The sequence below is a fragment of the Tauraco erythrolophus genome, chromosome 4, assembly GCF_009769465.1.
Source record: "Tauraco erythrolophus isolate bTauEry1 chromosome 4, bTauEry1.pri, whole genome shotgun sequence".
Classification (NCBI taxonomy): Eukaryota; Metazoa; Chordata; class Aves; order Musophagiformes; family Musophagidae; genus Tauraco; species Tauraco erythrolophus.
The window spans coordinates 41,505,861-41,527,154 of record NC_141468.1 but is presented as its reverse complement, the minus strand read 5'-3'; the positions used below and the strand labels follow the sequence as shown (position 1 = coordinate 41,527,154).

The following is a 21,294-nucleotide window of genomic DNA, read 5'->3' as shown; positions in this document are numbered from 1 at the left end:
ATGTTCATTTCCTTCAATATCCTTTTTCTGCCATTGACCAGCATAGTCAATTTCAGAAGGCAGATTAAATCCTGCTGCTGGTTTTCTTTCTCAGAAAAAGTATGCAGAATTTACGCAGAGTTGTATTCTAACACTCAGCTATATCCACATCATATTTTAAAAGAAATGTAGATGCTATCCTAATTTTTGTTGCTGGAGGCCAGCTGCGCTTTTTTTCTCCTAGTCCTTTTCAATCTTAAAGACAATAAAATGTGATGAAAAAGTCTTTGTGGTGAATCCCAAAACTAGGATATCCCCAAGGCAATGTGGTTAGCGCAAAACCAAGAAAAGCATTTAATTCTGTAGATATAATCCAGTCCTTTCAGTAAGTGAATCCAAGCCTATTAAAAACTCATCTTCAAAAAACGAAAAAAAAACCAAACTCAAAACCCACTAAGCAGAGATTTTTGTAGATTTTGGCAGCTAATTTCTCTCAAGAGCCCCTCGGCACACAGCAGGTTTTGTCTCTGGGCCTCAGGTGCTGACACCCTGCTCACACTCCAGGACCACACAGGCGCTGAGGAAGAGCAGTGGTACGAATGGCGCGCATCAGCTGGAGCCGGGCAGCTATCACATATTCTATTAAAAAAAAAAAAAAAAAAAAAAGAGTTGCCTTCTTGTGAATCAAAACAATCACTCAGAGTCAAAAGGTGAACCGTTGCACTTCCCCTCCACACACGCACTTTCCCCCCCCTCCAGCCATCCCTCACCCCCTCTGGGAAATAAAAATGAGGTAAAAACAGCAAGGACTCGCCAAAACGTGGCCACGCTGTTTCCTCAGGACACTGCCCAGCAGCAGGGCCAGCCAGCGGGTCCGCGACGACACGAAGCCGGCCGCGTATGCTGGAGCCCTTTCCCTCCCTTCAACCTACAAGGAGCGATGAGCGGAGGAGTAGGATCGGTTCCAACCTGAGGGGCTGCCGAGGACAGCGGGGAGGGCTGTGCCGCCCGCCGCCGCCTCGCTGACAGGAGCCGTGAGGCGCACAGGTGGGAGCCGTTGGCGAGGCGGGAAAGAGGGAGGGGAAGAAGGGGAGGGCTGTGTGCTCCCCCCTCTGCCCTTTGGGCGGGCCGGGGGGATCTGAGTGGATGGAGCCCGCGTCAGTCAGGGGCAGGGCGAGGCCGGCGAAGTGCGCGGGGGGGGATGGCGGTTCCCCTCCGGAGTTGGGGCTCCAGTTGTGGAAGAGCGGTGGCACCATGCGGGCGGCCGCCGGGGTAGGAGCAGCGGTTGTGGGTGGAGGGGGAAGGCACCTGCTCCCTGTGAGGGGAGACGGGCTGAGGCGGGACGGCTCCATCCGCGGGCTTGTCGCTGTCCCGGCTCTGCCGCCGCCGATTTCGGCGGCGGCAGAGCCGGGGCAGCGTCAAGCCCGCCTTTCCCCGCCGGCTTTTTAGTTCATCTGTTTCTTTCCAGGATGTGGTGGGCATCCTCTACCTCCTTTCCATGGCGGCCGCGCTGGATTTCAAGTACCACCACACCGAGGAGCTGGAGGCGTACCTGAAGGGGGTTCATGCCGCGTACCCCTCCCTCACCCACTTGCACAGCATCGGGCGCTCGGTGGAAGGTAGGGGGGTAATGGTGCGGGGAGGGGGAAGTGAAGACTTTCGGGTTTATTTCAGCTGGGACAAGCGTGGGTGAAGGTGGCCGCGGTGGCGTTTCGTGGGCGCTTGCTGGCGGCGGGGCTGCTCTAATCGCAAGTGCTGGGTGCCTCTCTGCTTAAATCTCTGTGAAGTTTCCTCTTCCTCTTGCTTAAGGCTGAATAACAAACTCTGACGACATGTATGATGCTTCAGCTAGAGTAGAAGTTCTCCCAACGCCTAGTTTTTTTTGAGAATTCCTGAGTGGCATTTTCAGAAACAGAGCTGTCTTTAAAGAGCTTGAAATGCGTGGTACCCCGTTTGCCAAGTGCCCATTCTAGGTGGGGCTGTAATAGGAGTGTGTGTTTTCCAACTTGTGGGCATGTTAAAAATAATTTCTCTTTTGGCTTTACCTATTGTTCCAGTAAATCTGGACTGGCTAGAAAAAGGATTTCAAATCCTGTACCGATACAACGTCTTGTGTTCTAAATGAAGATTGGGGTTTCAGTCTTAAACCCTACAGGGAAATATACTGAAATAAATCATCACCTTTCTGGCCTTGTATAGATATTTGAATTTATCTCTCTCTGATTGGTACTTTCTTACAATAAATTTATAGAAAAATAACCCAACTTTTTTATTTGCTTAAAGAGGTTAGGAAGTTTAGTGTTAATTAGCAGGTAAATACGTCAATGTACATCCATCTAGTTTTAAGAAAAAAAACCCAAACTGAAGTAGAAAACAAATTACTTCAATAAGAGGTATATAAAACTAGACAGAGAAGTTAATTCTTTAGAAACATCATCTGTTCCTCTAATCCCATTTCATACCACTACAATGAGACAGTTGTAACATCTACTATCAAATCTACAACCTTCTGGGTAATTAATTATGAAGAATGCTAGTAGTTTCTTTTCATACTTTCTTGTGTTACCATGTGCGTCTTCAAATTTTTTAGATATACTTGTATTTGTCTGGGACATAACCTACAGTTGAAAAGTGTGTTCTGTTTCAGTGGGATATCAAACAGCAGTGATGTTGCTATGGATATGTCATCTTGTCTCAGTGCATGTCTGCACTCATTTTTTTAGAAAGTCTCTTCTTGTGGGAAGACTCAAACTAGACAAGGAATCTTAAAGTTATTCAAGTTGCATTGTTCTTGGTTTCATCAAAGGCAGAATCACATTGGATTATGTTATTCATGCACCCAAGAGAAATCTAGTCCATTTGAGTACAGTTCCCTCCTGTCCACAGTACCAATTATCCACATCCTCATTTTCCTACCTTTAGGGGACTTAGCTAACATTTTAATGATAGAACTCGATTCTGACATTTCTGGCATGAACTCTGCTGGCTTATCTTCATGCAGGTAGGACAAAACCTTTCATACAGCCTGAGACATTGAAGTTTTGGTTTTACATATCTAGACATCTGAAAGTTGGTAACAGGAAGTGCTCAACTTGTCTGAGTTCCCTTAGCATGAAAACTGGAAATGCATCATCTCTTGACTGTGATGAAGCAATGCTCTGAAACTTTATTCAGATTTTGGTGTGTTGCCTTCTGATTTGCCGAACTGCATGAGAAAAAATAAGTGTGGGGGCTCTCCCTTGTCCTGCCAACACGTCATGATTCACAAAAAGGTGATCAGTTATGCTTTTTGCATGTCCTGTGTGCCTGCAGTATTCCTCTGAATGGAATAGGTGGGCAGTGGAAACTTTCTCAGTGCCGTATAAAGCAGAATGGCAACGAAAAATGTTCAGTGCTTCTCTATTCTTTTCCTCTTTTCTGAATATTAAGAGATTTCTACCTCTGTTAAGAAATGTGCCTTTAGAGTCCCCTGAAATAGTAGAGGATGGAACTGAATTGGGGGGGGGGTGTGCGTATATATATAAATTTATTTTTTTTTCTGTTCATCCCCATACCAAAAGAAAGTTTTGTGACAACACTGCTTATATAATTTTTGTGAACATGAATTTTCAATTTTGGCCAATGGGCTGAAGTTCTATTCCTCTTTTCTTAGATAAGCTGACAAAACCAAATGTGTGTGTATCCACATGCACTTAATTGTATGGGTTTATTAGTGTTGTCCTACTATCAATTAGCTAAACTGTGATAGCAAAATGTATTTATTGGTGGTAAGAAACAGAAATGAATTTAAATACTATAAAATTGAGATCAATGTGATGTAGTAGCTTTTCTATTAAGCTGTTGACGTTCCTGATATGGAAATTGTTGATAATTAATACAAAATCCTATGAATCGGAGTGGTAACTATATAGTTACCAGAAAAAAAAATTACTGTTAGCATGATTGGCTATTGTTCTCATGTTATTCTGAAATCTAATCTAGGTTTTACTCTAATTTTATCTAATAGTCTAGTACTATATACTGCCATCTAGAGCTGGATTACGAACAATGTGAAGTAAAGGCTTGACTTTTGGTTGGCAATGTATAGACCTGGAGCTCTGCAAGAGTATCGAATCTGCTCTTAGAAGCCCAAGCGTGAAGGGTGATCGAGATTGCTTTATTATCACTTCAGAAAGTGATTGCATGTAGTTCTTTAACAGAAATATCAAAACACTGTTTGTGTCAAAAGCCTCACATGCTCCAGGCAGATCATAAAGTACCTCAGGTTTGTAGGCCGTCCAGTTTGAGCTCTTGTTCAAAGCAGGGCTAACTTGAAAGCTAGATTATGATGCTCAAGGCCCTCTCCACCCAAGTTTTGAATATCTGCAAGGGTAGAGATCCTACATTGTCTCTGGGTACCTGATTCAGTGCTCAACTACCTTTGTTATGGAAATGTGTTTTCTTGCATCGGATTAGAGTTTCTCTTGCTGTGAGTTGTTACCTGACCTTTTGCTGTGCCACCTCTAAGAAGGCTCTGGCCCTGTCTTCTCTATAATATCCCTTTAGGCAGTGGAAGATTGTAGCTGTATGATCCTCTGGACTAAACAAACTGATCTCCTCCAGCCTCTCCTCACTCTGCTGGACTTCCTCCAGTGTGGTGTTGTCTCTCTTGCGCTAGGAAACCCTTAGCTGGACATGGTACTCTAGATGTAGCTTTACTAATGCTGAGGAGAGAGGAACAATAATTTCCCCCTTAAGCTGCTGGTTTATGTTCTTGCTAATGCAGCCCAGCATACAGGTTGCCTTTTCTGCTGTGAGAGCACACTACTGACTCACACTTATCTTGTCCACCTGGACACTCCTCCCACATGCTGCAACTCCTAGGTTGTAGAGCTGCAACCTAGCTAGTCTGCAGCCTGTACAAGCATGGAGTTACCTTCCTGGGTTGATAATCCCCATATGAGGTTCTTCCATTCCAGATGCAGGACTTTGCATTTGCCTTTGTCAAACTTCATGAGTCTTCTGTTGAGAAATTTGTTCAGCTTGTCAAGGCCCCTCTGTATGGCAGCCCTGGCCCTAATGAAGATATCAAACTTCAGTAAAGCTTCAGTTATTGACCCTGGAGGTATGCTGCTACTAATTTGCTGTCACTTGAACCATCAATTGCTCAGTCTAGCCAACTTCTGACCTCACTGTAGTCTGTTCCTCTAATCTATATGTTCTCAGCTTATTTGCAAGGATACTGTGAGAGTGGCTGAGCACTGAAACAGGCTCGTCAGGGAGGTTGTGGGGTTTCCATCCTTGGAGACAGTCAAAAGCCATCTGAACACAGTCCTGGGCAACTGGCTGTAGGTGGCTGTGCTTCAGCAGCAGGGGTTGGACCAGGCGACCTCCAGAGGTCCCTTCCAACTGATTCTGATTCTATTGAAAGCCTTGCTAAGGTCAAGGCTAAAGAAATAAGAGTGCTTTCCTCTCTCCCACTAAGCCAGCCATTTCTGCGTAAGAGAAATATTGAGTATAATTTGTCATGGATAAATTTGAGATGAGACTTACAAAGTGTGTTTACTTAATGTATGTAGACTCTAACAGCACTGTACACAACAGGACCAGTACCAAGAGCCTCTCTGGAAACAAATGAAAAGATGCCAAATCTGGTCTATGGTGGTTTACATCACCATATGGAAATTCACCACTCCTCTGCCGGATTACTGGGAACACCTCTGCTAGATTACAGGGAAGGATGTGTTCTAGACTGGCAATGGCCTGTTCTGTCTCCAAGTCTGTATGCTTGGAAGCTGTGATATTTAATTATGCGTCTCATCTGCTAAGCTGTTATCCATAGATGAGGGAAGAAGGAGGCTTAAAAATATGTAGCCCATTGGCTGATAAAACTGAGTGTTACCTGTTTGGTCTAATTTAGTAGGCAGCCTCAAATCCCTCAAGATTTGTAGGTGATTAGTATGTTTGTGAGAGACCTGATATATAGTCTCATAAGCAGGTAGGCAGACGTGTGGTGGCTGGAAAATATCTTGTTTCTTTTATGTTGTTTCAGATGCATTGTTGAATAAGCTCGTAAAAGATCTTTGGCAGGAACTGCATTCTGTAATATGCACCGTATCCAACCTCAGTACAGTATGTGCACTCTGTAACAACAGAGGAGGCTGCAGAGCTGCGTCAGTCCAGAGAATGGGACCTGGGGTAATCATAGTAACCTGTCCTGCCTAATGCCACCCCTAGGATGGTAGGAAGGGATTTACAGAATCGTAGAATGTGATTCAAAGAGATAGACATGATCTTATTAGGAGAACAAAAGCAAACAACCTCGAAAGAGCTGAGTGGCTTTTGTAGTAGATCCACACTGTTTAAAAACTCTTCTCAGATACACTCTGGATTCAGACAAAGTGATAGCATGCCAATTATAGCTTGTTTTAGCTCTAGCTTTTCTGGAGGCCAGTCTGCATTTTTAGAATTCCAGTCAAACTGGAACAGTTGTAAACATCATCTTTAAGCCAGCTCCTGCTCACTGAGCAGAAAGTTGTGTATGGTTAAAGTACCTCTGTCTTTACCTACAGAAGAACTTCAAAGTTGACTTGTTAGATGAACGTCTCGTTGACAGATTATATCACTGGAGAGACAAAAAGCAGAACAAGACAAACTAACCAGGTTTTATTGTGGTTTCATTAGAAATTTTCAGAAATGGCTTCTTGCAAACGAGCTCTCCTGAAAGCTTTTTTTACGTGAGAACTATGTGGTTTAATCATCCTATTCTGCTGCTTACTATTCAATTGCTCTCTCTGCTGCCCTTGAACTGGCCCATTCCATCCATTAATCTTAAGCACTTTGCTAACTTTTACTAGTCCACCAAAAAAATAAACCGCCTCACTTATTAGCATTTTGCTATCTCTGCTTTATAAACAGAGAGGCTGAAGCATGCAGGGGGTGAGTTTAGTTGGTTTGGGTTCAAAAGTTCACGTAGAACTTCCACATGGCTGTGCGCATAGAGGATACTACGTATTACGAGTAAGGTGTGCTCAGCAGAGCTCCCAGCAGGCCAGGTTTGTCAGTGGCTCAGACAAGCTGCCTGTTGGAGCTCACTATGTGTCCTTCCTGCCTATGTTTATGGGCTTCCCTCCTCGAAAAATGGAAGGGAATGACGCATGCCCAGGTTTCCATCTGATAAGCAACTGTGACTTCAGTGAAGGCTCATTAGGTATTAGGATTTGGTAGTCCAGTGGGAAGTGTGTGCTTGCCTGGTAACAGGGCTAATAGAGATCCTAGGCAATTAACCTGTCCCTGATGTCATTCTGCACACACATCAGTGGAATATGTGCCCAAGATATGCCAGGGATCAGTTTAAAACTGATTGAATCTTTTAGGTGTTTGTGGGAGGCTATTGAACGGGGAGCGCTAACTTCAGGTTCATTGCACTCCAGTGAAAATCCTTAATACTAAAAGAGTAGGTATTGTACTCGTCTATATATTGATAGTCCATGTATGTAGCTGAAAAATGATGGCTACCTGGGGGGAAAAATAGGAACTTATTTTCAGATATTTCTTGTGATACGGTATGGAAGGAGCTTGGGTTACTACAAGCAATAGTAAAATGCACTGAAAACTTTATTGAATTTACATTAGAAACACTTATATTCTGGATGTTTTTATTTTGTTTAAAGTACTAGAAAACAAGTTTTACTGCTGGAGAAAACAAAACTGAAATGCGTATCCATAAAATGTACTCTACTGGAAGGAAAAAAAAAAGGTGATAAAGACGACTCTCTGTCTTGAAAATAAACAAATTGTCTAGAGGAAAATCCACAGGGAATGCGACGTCTTTAAAGAGAATATTGCAATTTTTTCTGTGGTTGCATGATGAGAGGTGTGTTGTGTAGAAGAAACCTTCTGTTTGTTCCATTTGAATGACTGCTGCAGATGGCTTTCCTCCTGTCCAATTCTTGATAATGTCTCTTCCCTTCCCTTCTCCTCCTCTCCCACCCCACAAGTTTCCTTAGTACTGTGAATTACAAGCTCTTCGTGCAAGCATGGCGTGTGTAGATAATATAAGCATTGAGGTTTTCAATGTTCAATTTTAGAAACAAGAACAAATGAGACATTTCCCACTCAGAGGGCCTCATGTAAAGCACCCTAAAGTCACTTGGCTTAAGTCCAGAGTTTCATTTTTAAATGGCCATTCTAAAACTTATCATGATAGTTAAATTTTTACCCATTCTTGCCTGCTTCTCTTTTGAATTTTTTTTTTCCCCTTATGTGCCACTTGCTCTTTTTGATCTCTTCTTTTATGACCATCTTTGTTCTAGTCTCTGTCAGTATTCGTGGTATATAAACCTAGATTCTAGGTAGGTTTATATGTTAATTTTATTCTTGAAAGGCTGTTTGGGTTCATGGATGGCCTTGATCTTAACAGTTTTGTAAACTCTATTTGCAGCATGTTACGTAAGTCACTGTGATGGGCAGGGGAGGGGAAAAAAGCAGAGGAAGAGGAGGACTGGCTCCTTCAGGCTTTCTTTGGTAGAGGCTAAACCATGACTTCAAGAACAAGAATTATTAGCCTGTATTTTTAAAAATCTTCAGCTTCCAACTGAGCTTTGCCCTAAATTATGTGCTTAAATAGAACTCAGTGTTACTGCATTAGCTTTAATTTCTAAGTCCATTTGTTCTGACTGAAGCTAAAGTCTTTAAATGTTGAAATGTAATTTCATATTTCATCTGACTGCATCCTCTAGCAATTTAGTTACCAGAATTAGTTTAAATGTGAATACTATGTATGTCTACTTATAGGAGAAAAGCCATAGCCCTTCTACCTTCTGCAATAGTGGTTTGGCTGCTGTAGCGTGACACCAGGAGTTTGTGTGCAATCAGTCTTCCGACAGCCAAGTACTAAGATTTTGCCTGATGGTAACATGACTTAACATTGCTTTCCTGTCAGTAAGGCTATGTTTTTTATGCAATTAATTTGTAAAAACTATGTAGCTTGGTCAGTGTCAGATGTTTAAAAGATTGGTCAGTTAAGACATTACTCTTAGAGATGCAGTCAATGATTCTAAGCATATTCATATTCTCTTGCAGTGAAAGTAAAATAATTTGCTTAATCTTCTCCTCTTTATGCTTTATGTGAATTGATCAATCATCTTTGTCTTGCCTTCTGTGCTATCTTCTGCACCTAAAAATAATCGTGAAAGTATGTGTATGTATTTGTACATGTTGCGTAGTTTTCTTTTACATACGTTCATGCACACACACGAATGAAACTTACATGCAGTTCTCGCACAAAACCTGTGGGAAGGTTTTTTCTGTGAAACCTGCCATGTGAGAGATTCCTGTCCCAGACTAAAAAAAAAAAGTTTTCAAACAACTGTTTGAAGGGAACCTATCCTAGCAACACAGATCAAACACTTCTCGTATAAAAACTGTTATCTAGTACTACAATCTCTGTGTTGTAACTTTGAAATGGGAAGATCTGATCTATTTTTAAATAGTCCACTGGTCTTGTGAGCAGCATTTATTTAAAACCAGTGTTGTGGGAAGAATCTCTGTTCTCTTGCTTCCTCTCTACCCTTTGCTTTGTAGTTGTCTAGTTACAGCATATATTTGTCAAACTTTTTGTTAGAGCAGTAAAGATCTTAAGCTTGCAGCTGTCCTGTTTTCCCTCACCAAGACTTTGCAGCTTTCCATGTTTATTTAGAAGCAGACAGAATTGACTACTGGGTATCTTAATTCAGAGCAGTGAAGTTAGCAATGCTAGGGAGCTTGTGTAACATAGAATCAGCAACTGCAGCTGGTGGGAGCAGTTCAGTTCTTGTCTATCTCTATATCCTTTAGCTGGTGTTGAAAAAGTAAATATGTAGAAGATGTTCTTAAAAAAAAAACAACAAACTGAACACAAAACCACAGAGCTCAGGATTCTAAGAATGGTGCACAATAGACAGAACAATTACTGTTTGGTTCCTCCCCCCCCCCACCCCCTCACTTCTTGTAGGATTCTGCTTTTTGGAGGATTGTACATGAATTTTTAGCCATGTAAATAAGAGTTGTGATCTTGAAATGTGGCTTCTGATGCTTTGTATAGCTCATAACCATACTGACAATTTAATTTATGGTCTACTGATTGCAAGGGGAAAATTGAACCTGTACACTCACTTGAAGCTACTTTTTGTATGTAACTCAGTGTGGACTTACACTGGTCCTAAACAAGTATGCACTTCCTCAGACCGCCATTTTTTGAATGCTATAGAGTAACACAGGAAGAGGAAGAGATTCCGCAATAAAGTAAAAAAGATAAAACATACCTGTTAATCAAGAGATGGCCTTCAATTAAGGGTCTTCTACCACCAGATTAGGACTCTCTATTAGCCTGGCACAGCCTACATTTGCTGGTCTTTGGGTTGTGCTACAGGGCCCGTATTTCCCTAGGAATAGGGAAAATTGGGTGAATATTGATGTTACTGATCAGTGATGTGGGTTGAATTGCCCTTTCAGTACAATGTCATTAATTTTAAAACAAATCACAAACTTACTTAAAAAGAAATAAAACTCTTATCCTCTGCCTGTGTTTTACTCAGGTGGTTAGTTGGTCTGCATTTTCCTCTTACTTGAGGATAGCACAGTAACATATCCCTCCTACTCCATTCAGGGGATGGGGGTTTTTAGTAGAAAAGTGTTTCTAGTGGCTTTCTATTCACTTGCCACAAAAGGAGAAGAGCAGTGCACTCTACATCCCTTCTGGATGGCCTTTTTGCCTAGGACCTTTGGCTGTAGATTCTCAGAGCTGCCAGTGTTGCTGACTCTCAGGGCTGCCTAATTAAAGCTTTACTGTACGTAGCTGTGGTATGGCATATTGTGGTCAGCTAGTTCACATAAGTACAAACGCAGACCTACTCGTAATACATTAATCAGTTGATAGGCAAGATGTGACTTCTTATCCTGAAGCATTTGTACCTTAGGCAGTTGTTCTATCCATGATTTTGCACAGAAGTGAGATCTAGATTTTTATTTTTTTTTTTTAAGGCTGGGTTCTTCTTTGAATGAAAGCTGAATGTACATGTCTGCTAGTTCTGCTTTCTGAACTTTTAATGAATTAGGTAGCTACTGAAGATGGAAACAAATAATGCATAGGGCTGGCTGTAGCTCTTTTCCCCTCCCAGCTAAGAGATTATCCTCCTTGTAAACTGCTCCACTTCTGGCACGATAACTCTTATCATCTACGCAGTGGTTGAGATGTGAGGAAGACATTAGAGGATGCTTCTAAGCAGATGATTCTGCAGTTTGATGTCTAGGGCTTATTCATTATGGGAAAGGTCAGTCCATGGCAGTTGGAGTTATTTAATTAAATCACTGTACCTGCTGTGTAACATGCTGAGTTTACAGCGGATTTAGGACAGTTGAGTTACACTTCCTGTTTGTTCCTAGCCAATGTGTTGTACATCCATGGGTCTTGCAGTTACCTGGGACATTTAAACAGAGCTTGAGCAGATCTGAAAAAAATAACATTTATCCTAAATCTAAAATAAAAGCAAAGTGTGTTCTCAATAAGAAACAACGTATGTTCTCAATAAGAAACACAGTCCTACTCTGTCAGTTCGAAAGTCAGTCTGGTCCACTATTCTTTTTTCCAAGAATGGCTAAAGAAAAGTCTAGGAATAGGATAGGCACAGAATGATACTTTCCCAGTATGCACCTCTAGCAATGTGCAACCTTGCTGTTTCTGACAAGGTGTATTTCCTAATTGTGGTAGACCTTAAGTAGGTTAAAGTAAAAAGCTTGCTTTGATACACAGTTGCGTTAGGCTGATCTCAAAATCCAAGAGGAAACAAAGGCCACCAGAACGTGGACTAAGTTACTCTGTTTGTAGGTAGTAACAGTGGTAGTAACACTGCCGGAATTTGTTCCTTGCAGTGTCTGTTGCCTTTACTAAAAGGCAGTCACTAATGTTTCTAAGGAAACATTTTGTTACCTATTTTGAGAGAGAATCTGGAAGCAACTGGTCAAACTAATGTTAGCTTGTTAACTAAACCAGGAACAGCTGATGATAATGAGGATTGGATTCTTTTAAAAAATTAATCTATCTTGCATTTTTTTCCCCTCCAGCCAGTTTAAAAAAAAAAAAAAAAGTGAGGGGAAGCTGCTCACTGTCTGAATTAGCAGGACTCTGCTTGCCAGTGTAGAGATGTGTATTGTTTGGAGCTTCCTATTCTTGGAGCAAACATAATGTATGGGGTCTGCCAAGGATGTTTACAGGATATGCATAGCAAGTCTTTCGATGAGGTACTTGAATGCGCTGAAACCCTCAAAGCACACCAGTAACTTCTCAACCATATAGGAGCCATAACCTGTAGCGTCCTCCTGGTTTTCTATTCCCTCTCTTGCCTTCAAGTGGCTGGAATAGTTTTGTCCTCCTCTGCCTCTGGTGGTAAAAGGGTAGGCCACATAAAACTGTTGAGTCTGGATACATTGCACTTAAAAACAAACCATTCCCCTCCTTGTGCCTGGCTTGTGTTATAAGCAATCACTCTGCTCATGATGATCCCATGGTACTACTGTGAATGGGTGGTATTATTACCTTCTTTTATGAATACAATAGCTTTTCTGAAAATTACTAGATGCATACCACTTTCACACCTTTCTCAGAAAATAAAGCACACAGTTTTAGATCTAGGTTTTCAAACCCTGTGGTAATAGAGGCAAGAGTTGGTGAAAAGGAAAAACAGTCTGTTTGGTTTCTGGGAGTGAATATGAAACTGGTTAGTGTAAATAGTGGAGAAAGCCTGCTCAGGCTAATTCTGTGTATCTGTGGTGTTCTTCTCAGTGAGCAATACTGAATAAGGTTAGTGTATATTAATTTAAAAACAGTATTCCCTTCTGGGTTGTTTTTATTTGGATTTTTAAAATTTGTTTTTATTTCTTGATTTGTGTTCCAATAAACTCTAAGGTGCTATTGTAGAGACTGTGCTGTGGATTGGTGATTTTTAATGTTTTTGTGTGTAAAGAGTGTGCTCAGCTTGATTATGAGAACTGGAAATGGGACAGTGTGATGAGTCATGTATATGCAGGGAAGAAAGGATTGTCGTTCTCATAAGATACAAGTCCTGTGAAAGTGTCTAAAGCAGCTATGGCTGTCCCAATCAACCAAAGATTTGTAAACCTTTAGGAAGATAAGTAAGCACATGAACCATGAACTGTTTTGACCCCCTTCCCTTCTCCAGTGCTTTGGTTACAAATAAACAGTATCTACTTTTTCTCAAGAGTTATTGATCGTTCCTACAGTTATGCTTATAAGGTACTGAAAGTGGAAAACTGTTATTTTTATTTGTTTTCCTCTCTTTACAGAGAGAGAGGTGGCCTTACACCTGTGAGAAGGGATACCTGGGAAGAGACCAGAAGTGCTAAGCAATGGCCCCAGCATAGTAACTATGTCAGTGGTAGTGCATTTGTTGCTGAAACATTCTGATCCTTTGTATCTCAAGAAATACCACAAATTGGCTGAGATGGGACTGTCTGTTTTGGCACTCGGAAAGTTGGCAAGTGGAAATACAGACACAGGATAGTTCTAATACTTCAAAATAAAATTTAAAAATGCTGCACAGGTACTGAACCAATCAGTCTCCCTTGCTCTTATTCTCAAACAAGCACTTACTTTCTTATCCGTGATCCTTATCCATATCCTTCCAATAGCTTATTAAGAACAATGTGGTTAGAGTAGTTCTTGTTCAGTATGATCTCTTTTACAGTCTCTTCGTTAAGCAGGATAATTGGGGGGAAAAAACACCCACAACCAAGTAGTAAAACCTTTGCTCCCCTCCTCAAATAAGAAGTGTTATCAACTTGGAGGGGGGAGCTGAGGGAGTGGCCATGGCAAACCTCCAGTCTAATGTTACCTTGGGCTCTTTTGGATTTGTTCTACTTACCATGCTGAATATTGCTAGATATGCCTGATTGATCCGTATCTTTTTAATCCTTCAAAATACCTTGGAGACTTTCTTATATATGTCTTTAGATAATCCTTTCTGTCTCAGTAGACCATGAGAACATGATATACTGAAAGTGAGGATAAACTCTTATAAAAGAACACGATGCATTACAGTTGTTCATACAGATGTCTGATCCCAGTTTCAGGCACGTAGGTTATTCTGAGTGTAAACTATTGATCTATAGTGTCTGTTTTTTCAACAGACAGCTGCCTTTTTTGGCTGATAATTTACAAAATTTGTATCTCCAAAGGATACATTTATATTACTTGCCATAATCTGGAGGGTTCTTTACCCAACAGTCTAGCTAGATGAACTTGACATGTTTGTAAGGCTACTTCTGCAATGCTGCTATATCAGTCATTGTGATTAAACATTTCTGGTTATATAAATAATGTGTTGGTAACTCAGATTCTGTTAGAATCTTAATCAAACTGTGTGTGCTGCTGTTGGGCAGTCCCCTTGTGGAAGACAAGTTCCAAAATAGCTTTAGATTTTTCCAGCTTGAACTGGTGATGGCAAATCAGAGTACCATACAGCAAAGATGCCGCTGGTGCTTGCTTAGCGAAAGAAAACTGTTCCTGAAGTCCTTCATTAGCTGTGGTAGTGTTTTGCCAGAAGACAATGTGGTGCCCCACTGTTACAGTGCAGAAACTAACATTTTAAAGCCAACCGTATCCTGGGCTGCATCCAAAGAAGTGTGGCCAGCAGGTTGAGGGAGGTGATTCTGCCCCTCTACTCTGCTCTTGTGAGACCCCACCTGGAATACTGCATTCAGCTCTGGAGTCTCCAGCACAAGAAGGACGTGGAGCTGCTGGAGCGGGTCCAGAGGAGGGCCACAAAGATGATCCAAGGGCTGGAGCACCTCTCCTATGAAGACAGGCTGAGAGAGTTGAGGCTGTTCAGCCTGGAGAAGAGAAGGCTCCGGGGTGATTTTATAGCAGCCTTCCAGTACTTAAAGGGGGCCTACAGGAAAGCTGGAGAGGGACTTTTTCCAAGGGCGCGTAGTGATAGGACGAGGGGCAATGGCTTTAAACTGAAAGAGGGCAGATTTAGGTTAGATATAAGGAAGACATTTTTCACTCAGAGGGTGGTGAGGCACTGGAACAGGTTGCCCAGAGAAGTTGTAGATGCCCCATCCCTGGAGGTGTTCAAGGTCAGGTTGGATGAGGCTTTGGGCAGCCTGGTGTAGTGGAGGGTTTCCCTGCCCATGGCAGGGGAATGGGAACTAGATGATCTTTGAGGTCCCTTCCAACTCGAACCATTCTATGATTCTATGATTTTGTCTTCATATTGAAACTTGTGAGTGCGATACTAAGTTACGTAGGTATTTAATGTCTTTGTATTTCCATCTTCCTGCCTTTTTCAGAAATACCTCAGGAGTGCATGTACATAGGGGGCAATTGTACTGCTCTGTGACACACTGACAGTACTGAATTTTGCAGTAAATGCAAGTACAGATCACAAAACTTAAAAGACAAAGAATGGTTTATGCTAGCACAGAAACAGATTTACCATGAATACGATACGGAAGTTAGAAGTGATAAAGCCAGGACTGATTTCTTAATCTCTCTCTTCCTGTAAGATAAGGAAGTTTGTGTAGTAATGAACATAGTATGACTTAGTCTCAGAAAATGGATGTCAGATGCAGCTGGGAAGATATTCTGACATAGTTCTGCAATAAAAACAAAACTGCAAAGATGCCATAGTATCTTGTGTGAGTAACAATTAACCTAGATTGACACTAGTATTACAGGTAGCCAGTAAGGATGGATTGTCCTAAAACGTAGCAGAATATGTTGCCAAATGCAGTTAGGGAAATGTTTCCAATATTAGTATGCATAGTTAAAATCGATTAAAGAGTGTGTGAGAGATTATGTGGGAATTGTGGTGTATCTACAGAAGAATTTATCAAAGAGTGACTCTCATGCCATCCCACCTCCCTACAATATTCTGTATAAGTAATGCAGAAGCTAGTTATTTGCATCGTTTCTCTTTCTTCTGTCAAACCATAATTATGTAGTAGTTGCTCTTGCAGTGGAAGCTGTTATAAAAATCAGCTGGTATGTTTGTTTCAATACTGTTACTTGATGTTCTCATCACAGAATTTAGACTGAAGCTCTTCTGCTTATACTGGAACTGAGCAGGATTGATACAAGCTATGCCTAAGGCATAGCCACCACCCTCTTATGTTCTCATTGAGCAAAACCTTGTCTGTCTGGTCCCTCATCTTATTTTGCAGTGCTTTTGATTGTACACTTTGAGGGTCAGAAACATATATTTTAAAGGTTTGTGTGGAGCACAATAGAATTAAGCTCTGATAGGGCAAGTTCTCAGGACTGCTGAAATATCAGTAGTCAATAACAATCTGAAGAATAACGATAAAGCTTTTAAGTTGTTTGCACTTCCTATTTAACTTCTGTGTCCTCTTTTCTACTAGTAAGGTGGCTTTCCCTACAGCTTAGGGACACATCTGTCTGGGTAACATGCAAACCACTCTCGTAATATGCTACTTGGCCTGTAGAGTTTGTTGCCAAACATGGGGTAAGTAAGAGTAAAAATTAGTAAGTTTTGAGGAAGAGGATACGAAATACAGAAAGTAATTTTTGTGGCTTGTATCAAATCTCAAGAGTATATTTTTTGAGATCATTACTTTGATTTGGTATAATGTCATGTTGTCTTTTCATAATCCAGCTTTTATGTATTTTATATGCCACATAGATGAATCCAAGTGGATTCATATCTGAGTCTTGGATTTAGACATCTGAAAACTCTATTTTCTAGCCAGTGTCAGACGAAGTTTTGTATGAGTTATGTTCAGTGATGTACTATTCAAGTCAGTATTCAGTCAGATCTGGAGCCAGAGTAAACTGTTTTTGACGCTGTTTCCCACAGCCTTCTCCTGGACAAACTGGCAAGATGCAGACTGGATAGGTGATCTGTGAGATAGGTAGGAAACTGGCTACAGGCTGTATTCAGAGGGTGGTCATCAATGTCTTTTAGTCAGGCTGGCAGCCTGTCACAAGTGGGGTCTCCAGGGATCGATGCTGTACTCTATGCTGTTCAACGTCTTCATAAATCATCTGGGTGATAGGATTGAAAGCACTGTGACCACACTTGCTGATGACACCAAACTGGGTGGTGAGGTAGACAAGTCAGAAGGGCGAGCCATCTTGAAGAGACCTAGACAGGCTGGAAGAGTGGGCTAGCAGGAACAATATAAAGTTTAATAAAGACAGAATAACCAAAGAGCCTGGTGCAGGCTAGGATCTGTGTAGCTGGGGAGCAGCCTTGTGGAAAGGGACCTGGAGTCCTGGTGGACAATGAGCTGAACATGAGTCAGCAGTGTGCCGCTGCAGCAACAAAGACAAATCGGATTCTGGGCTGCATCTGCAGGGACATTACTAGCCAAGATAAAGATGTGATCATCCCACTTAGTGCTCTCGGGCTGCATCTGGAGTACTGTATCCAGTTTTGGTCCCCACAATTCAAGGAAGATGTAGACAAACTAGAGAGGGTCCAGAGTACGGAGAGGAGGCACAAAGATGACCAAAGGGCTGGAGAATCTGCCCTGTGAGGAAAGACTGAAGGCGCTTGGGCTTTTCTCCCTGGAGAAGAGAACGCTGAGGGGGTAACCTCATCACAGGATTCTAGTACTTAAAGAGTGGCTACAAAAAGGATGAAGACTCTCTCTTCACAAGGACCCATGTGGAAAAAGAGAAGGGGCAATGGATACAAGTTGCATCAGGAAAGGTTTCATCTCAATACAAGTAAGAAATTTTTTACAGTTGGAAAAATCATTCCCTGGAACAACTTCCCCAGGGATGTGGTAGTCCCCATCACTGGAGATATTCAAGATGCAATTGGACAGGGTGCTCGATAATCTCATCTAAGCTTCATTTCCCACGAAAAGTTGGACCAGATGATCTTTTGAGATCACTTCCAACCTGGACTGTTCTATGATTCTGTGATTGTTTCTGTGATTAAATTGTTCTTGGACCTTGCATTCTAATGAGAGTCAATCTTGCTTCCTCTTCTCTCTGTCCTGTGCGCTTCTACGTAGGGACTGCCTTAACATTGATGAGCATTACTGCAGTTCCTACCCATGAAGTCAATGTGCAAGACATGGCCAGCCCAGGAGTACTGTAGTCAGCATATTGCTTTTTCTGGGTCAAATTGGACCTCTGTGCAAGCTTTTGAATCTGTAGCCTAGCCCTAAGGGGGACTGACAGTGGGTCTGGTGCGTTGCCCAGTCATTTGACTTCATTTCCTAGCCATAATCCTCTTTGAAATTACAACAGTTCTTTTTTCATGAATTAAGCTGTAAAGAACAGAGTGAAGAAAAGTAGAAATAAATTTCAGAACAGAAAGCAAACAAAAAAAACCAACCAGGAAGTGCAATCTGAACTGCAACATCTACAAATGATTTGGTTTCTTTCCCACTAGATCTGGAGATCAATCTTATTTCTCCATCTTAATTCCCAGTTTTCATAGATCTGTTTAGAACTGATATGCTATGAACCATGGCAATGCTAGAAAATATAAAAAAAAAGGACTGCTCATTTTACTAGAAGCTGTGTGATCTCGCTCTGTTCCAAGACAAGTCTTGTTACTTGTCCTGAGACACACAGTTAGAAACACACCTTTGTCTTGATTACTTGAAATATAGTTAATTAATTAGTTGAAGTCAGTTCTGGTTTGGCAATGAGAAATGGCTTTTTGATGTACATTCAGTTGATTCAAAGCATGGGAGGTAGCTTAGCTGTTCATTTCAGGTACAGAAACAACTCTAGGCTTTACTGATTAAAGGAAACTTTATCTGTATGCTGAATCTTTTTATATGCAGTAACTTACTGCTGTACGGACAGAGATCTTACATCATCCCTCATAGGTACACTATCCAGTAATGCAGGCTGAGCAGACCCAGGAATTTATTTTAATTGTTAATGGTAGGTTTAATACTTCTCATGAGCTGGAAATGCCAGGAAATAATTGGTGTCTCAGTCCATGGGAGTGTTTATCATTTAGACGGCCTTCACACAAACTATAAACAGTCTAAATACTAATGTTGGAAAGAGCCATTTAAATCAGTACTAAATGCTAGTCTATACTTAGCTCTTCCTTGTGTTTCCCATGAGTGTAATTTCACAGTGAAAGCAGCAGGAATAAGCACTACTGATGGCAAGGCATTGGAAATTTTTTTTTAATTTGAAACCAGAATATAATATTATTTGTAGAAAGTCTTAAATGACAGAATCAACTATATATAGCATTTTAGCTGTGCTTGGACTCGTGTTGCTTTAGTGTATATGTAGCACTGAATTGGTGCTAGTGCTGCTGTGGAGAAGTGGGTAACGAATATGGCATTGTTCTATATCAGTTCACGAGATGCTCTAAAAAGTCTGTATGTGATGGATGTGGATGTTGTCATTGCTTACAGTTGGATTTGAAATAGCTCTTGTGATCTGCTTCCATTCAAATAAAACCCAGGGCTAATCTTAATGTCTGGTTATTTGTGAAATAAGACACTTCTTCATGTTCCATGGACTGCAATATCATTTGGCTGCTGTTATTGGTTGGGTATTTTATATATTAGATAATTATGTACAGAAAGGTAATATAAAAGTAGTAAATATATTGGTTGGTTTAATGTCCTGATCTTGTACTGAGCTATCTTACCTTCTAGGTCACTGCTTTGTGCTTATATAGGAAATCATCAAGGATTTGAGGAAACTAATGCTTTTAATTGGCACTTGTTTCACTCGCTCTGAAAGGGCTTTTTACATGTAATTCACTGAACCTCTTGGCTCTAAGATATTTTTAAGCCCTGTCTGTGTACTTGGTACTCATGCTGATAATGGGCAGTGCCAGGGCTGAATGAATTTATAACTTTATAGAAGGCATATGTATCCTCTGTAGGAAACCGTAGTGTTTTACAGTTTAGCTGTATCCACCTCCATTGGGGAGAGAGCTGGGATGCCATCAGGTCTTCAATAAGGTCCTTTGCTACCTTAATCTTATAATTTCACCGCTGTCTTTTAGGTGGTGGATGCGCTCTTTGGCATTGTGGCTTGATCTGATGAATCCCTGGAGAGGGAAACTGCACACTGTAGGTTCACGGTAGTCATCGTAAATTTGGGCTGTGGCAGAAAGGCTGCAATTGCAGCTGTAAGCAGCTGTGTTCCTCTTGGTGCAGCAGTCCATATGGCAACTGACAAGTTGGGCACCAAGGAGGGATGTCTGAAATTTCCTCCCAGTAGAGAAAAGGAAACCTGGGCAGAATGGCTTAGGGGAATGTAAGGACAAAAAAATCAGAGGAGGACTCTGGAAGGACTTCTTTGGTACTTCAGTGTAGGTTGCCACTGGATACAACCATGGAGAGAATGACACGTTGCAGACATGGAAATTAAGTTGAGATTGTACATGCTTTATTATGAATAAAAGTAGCATTTTTTTTTTATTACTAGGATTTTTTCAGTTCTAAACATATACTACTGCAGTAAGATTTGTTCTCTGTTTTCACAAAATCGCAGGATGGTTGAGGTTGGAAGGGACCTCTGGAGGTTTTGGAGGGGAGAAGGGCTGGAGCAGTGGGTACTGGTGTTTCTTTCTCCTTCCTTTTTGAAGAAGGATGTGTTTGAAAGCTAGCATCTCTGGTTTCTCCACTCTTTAATAGTCTAGACTTAGAGAAGTCAGACTGTTTTATTTTTTGATGAAACAGTGGCTCTGCATACAACAAAGCCAAATAACTAACTTTCTCACCAAAGCTCTTACTGAGAACTTACTTTTAAAAGTATGGATTGCTTGTTCACATTGTCCTTTAATGAAAGAGTCAGTAGCAACACCTCATAACTTTGTGCTTAACATATGGATATAAGGCTTGAACACCAATGTCTTCTAGAGTGATTGTGTAAAACTTGAGGACCCTGACACCACTTCTTGTTGAATCTGTCTGCTCTCAGTGCTATTTTGAGGCTTCTTGATCCGAAGCCTGGGACTCTGATTCCACCTGTTAAGTGAGAATGTAGTTTGGCAACCACTGACTTCAGTTTTACCTGTCTTGCAGTTGTTCCAGTGCATTTTGTAGTGTTCCTTCTGTCCTCTTCAACTTTTTTTTCCATTCCAGAAAGCAGTGTAGTTGCCAAAGCATTTTTTGTTTTCCTTTCTAGCTACATGACTGGCTCACTGCAGCTATACGAGGGTCATGGCTTTCACCTGTGGGAAATCGTTACGCTTCAGGGTTTTATTTACTGCAGATTTGATGATCCACAAAGATTTAGGAAATAATGCTTTTTATAGTACTGCATATAGCAGCACCTACATTCCTCTTTCCTATAAGTAACAATGACAGCTGTGC

The 21,294-nt window shown here is 41.3% G+C and overlaps 1 protein-coding gene across 1 annotated transcript in view; it reads left to right on the top strand.

The window, feature by feature from the left end:
* The first annotated feature begins 1,125 nt into the window (after positions 1 to 1,125).
* CPM (carboxypeptidase M) overlaps positions 1,126 to 21,294 on the top strand; it is a 37,241-nt gene continuing 17,072 nt past the window's right edge. The window contains exons 1-2 of the mRNA XM_086610435.1: positions 1,126 to 1,251; positions 1,448 to 1,598. Of these exons, the coding sequence (XP_086466561.1) occupies positions 1,126 to 1,251; positions 1,448 to 1,598 (277 nt within the window). The remainder of the gene's footprint in view (positions 1,252 to 1,447; positions 1,599 to 21,294) is intronic.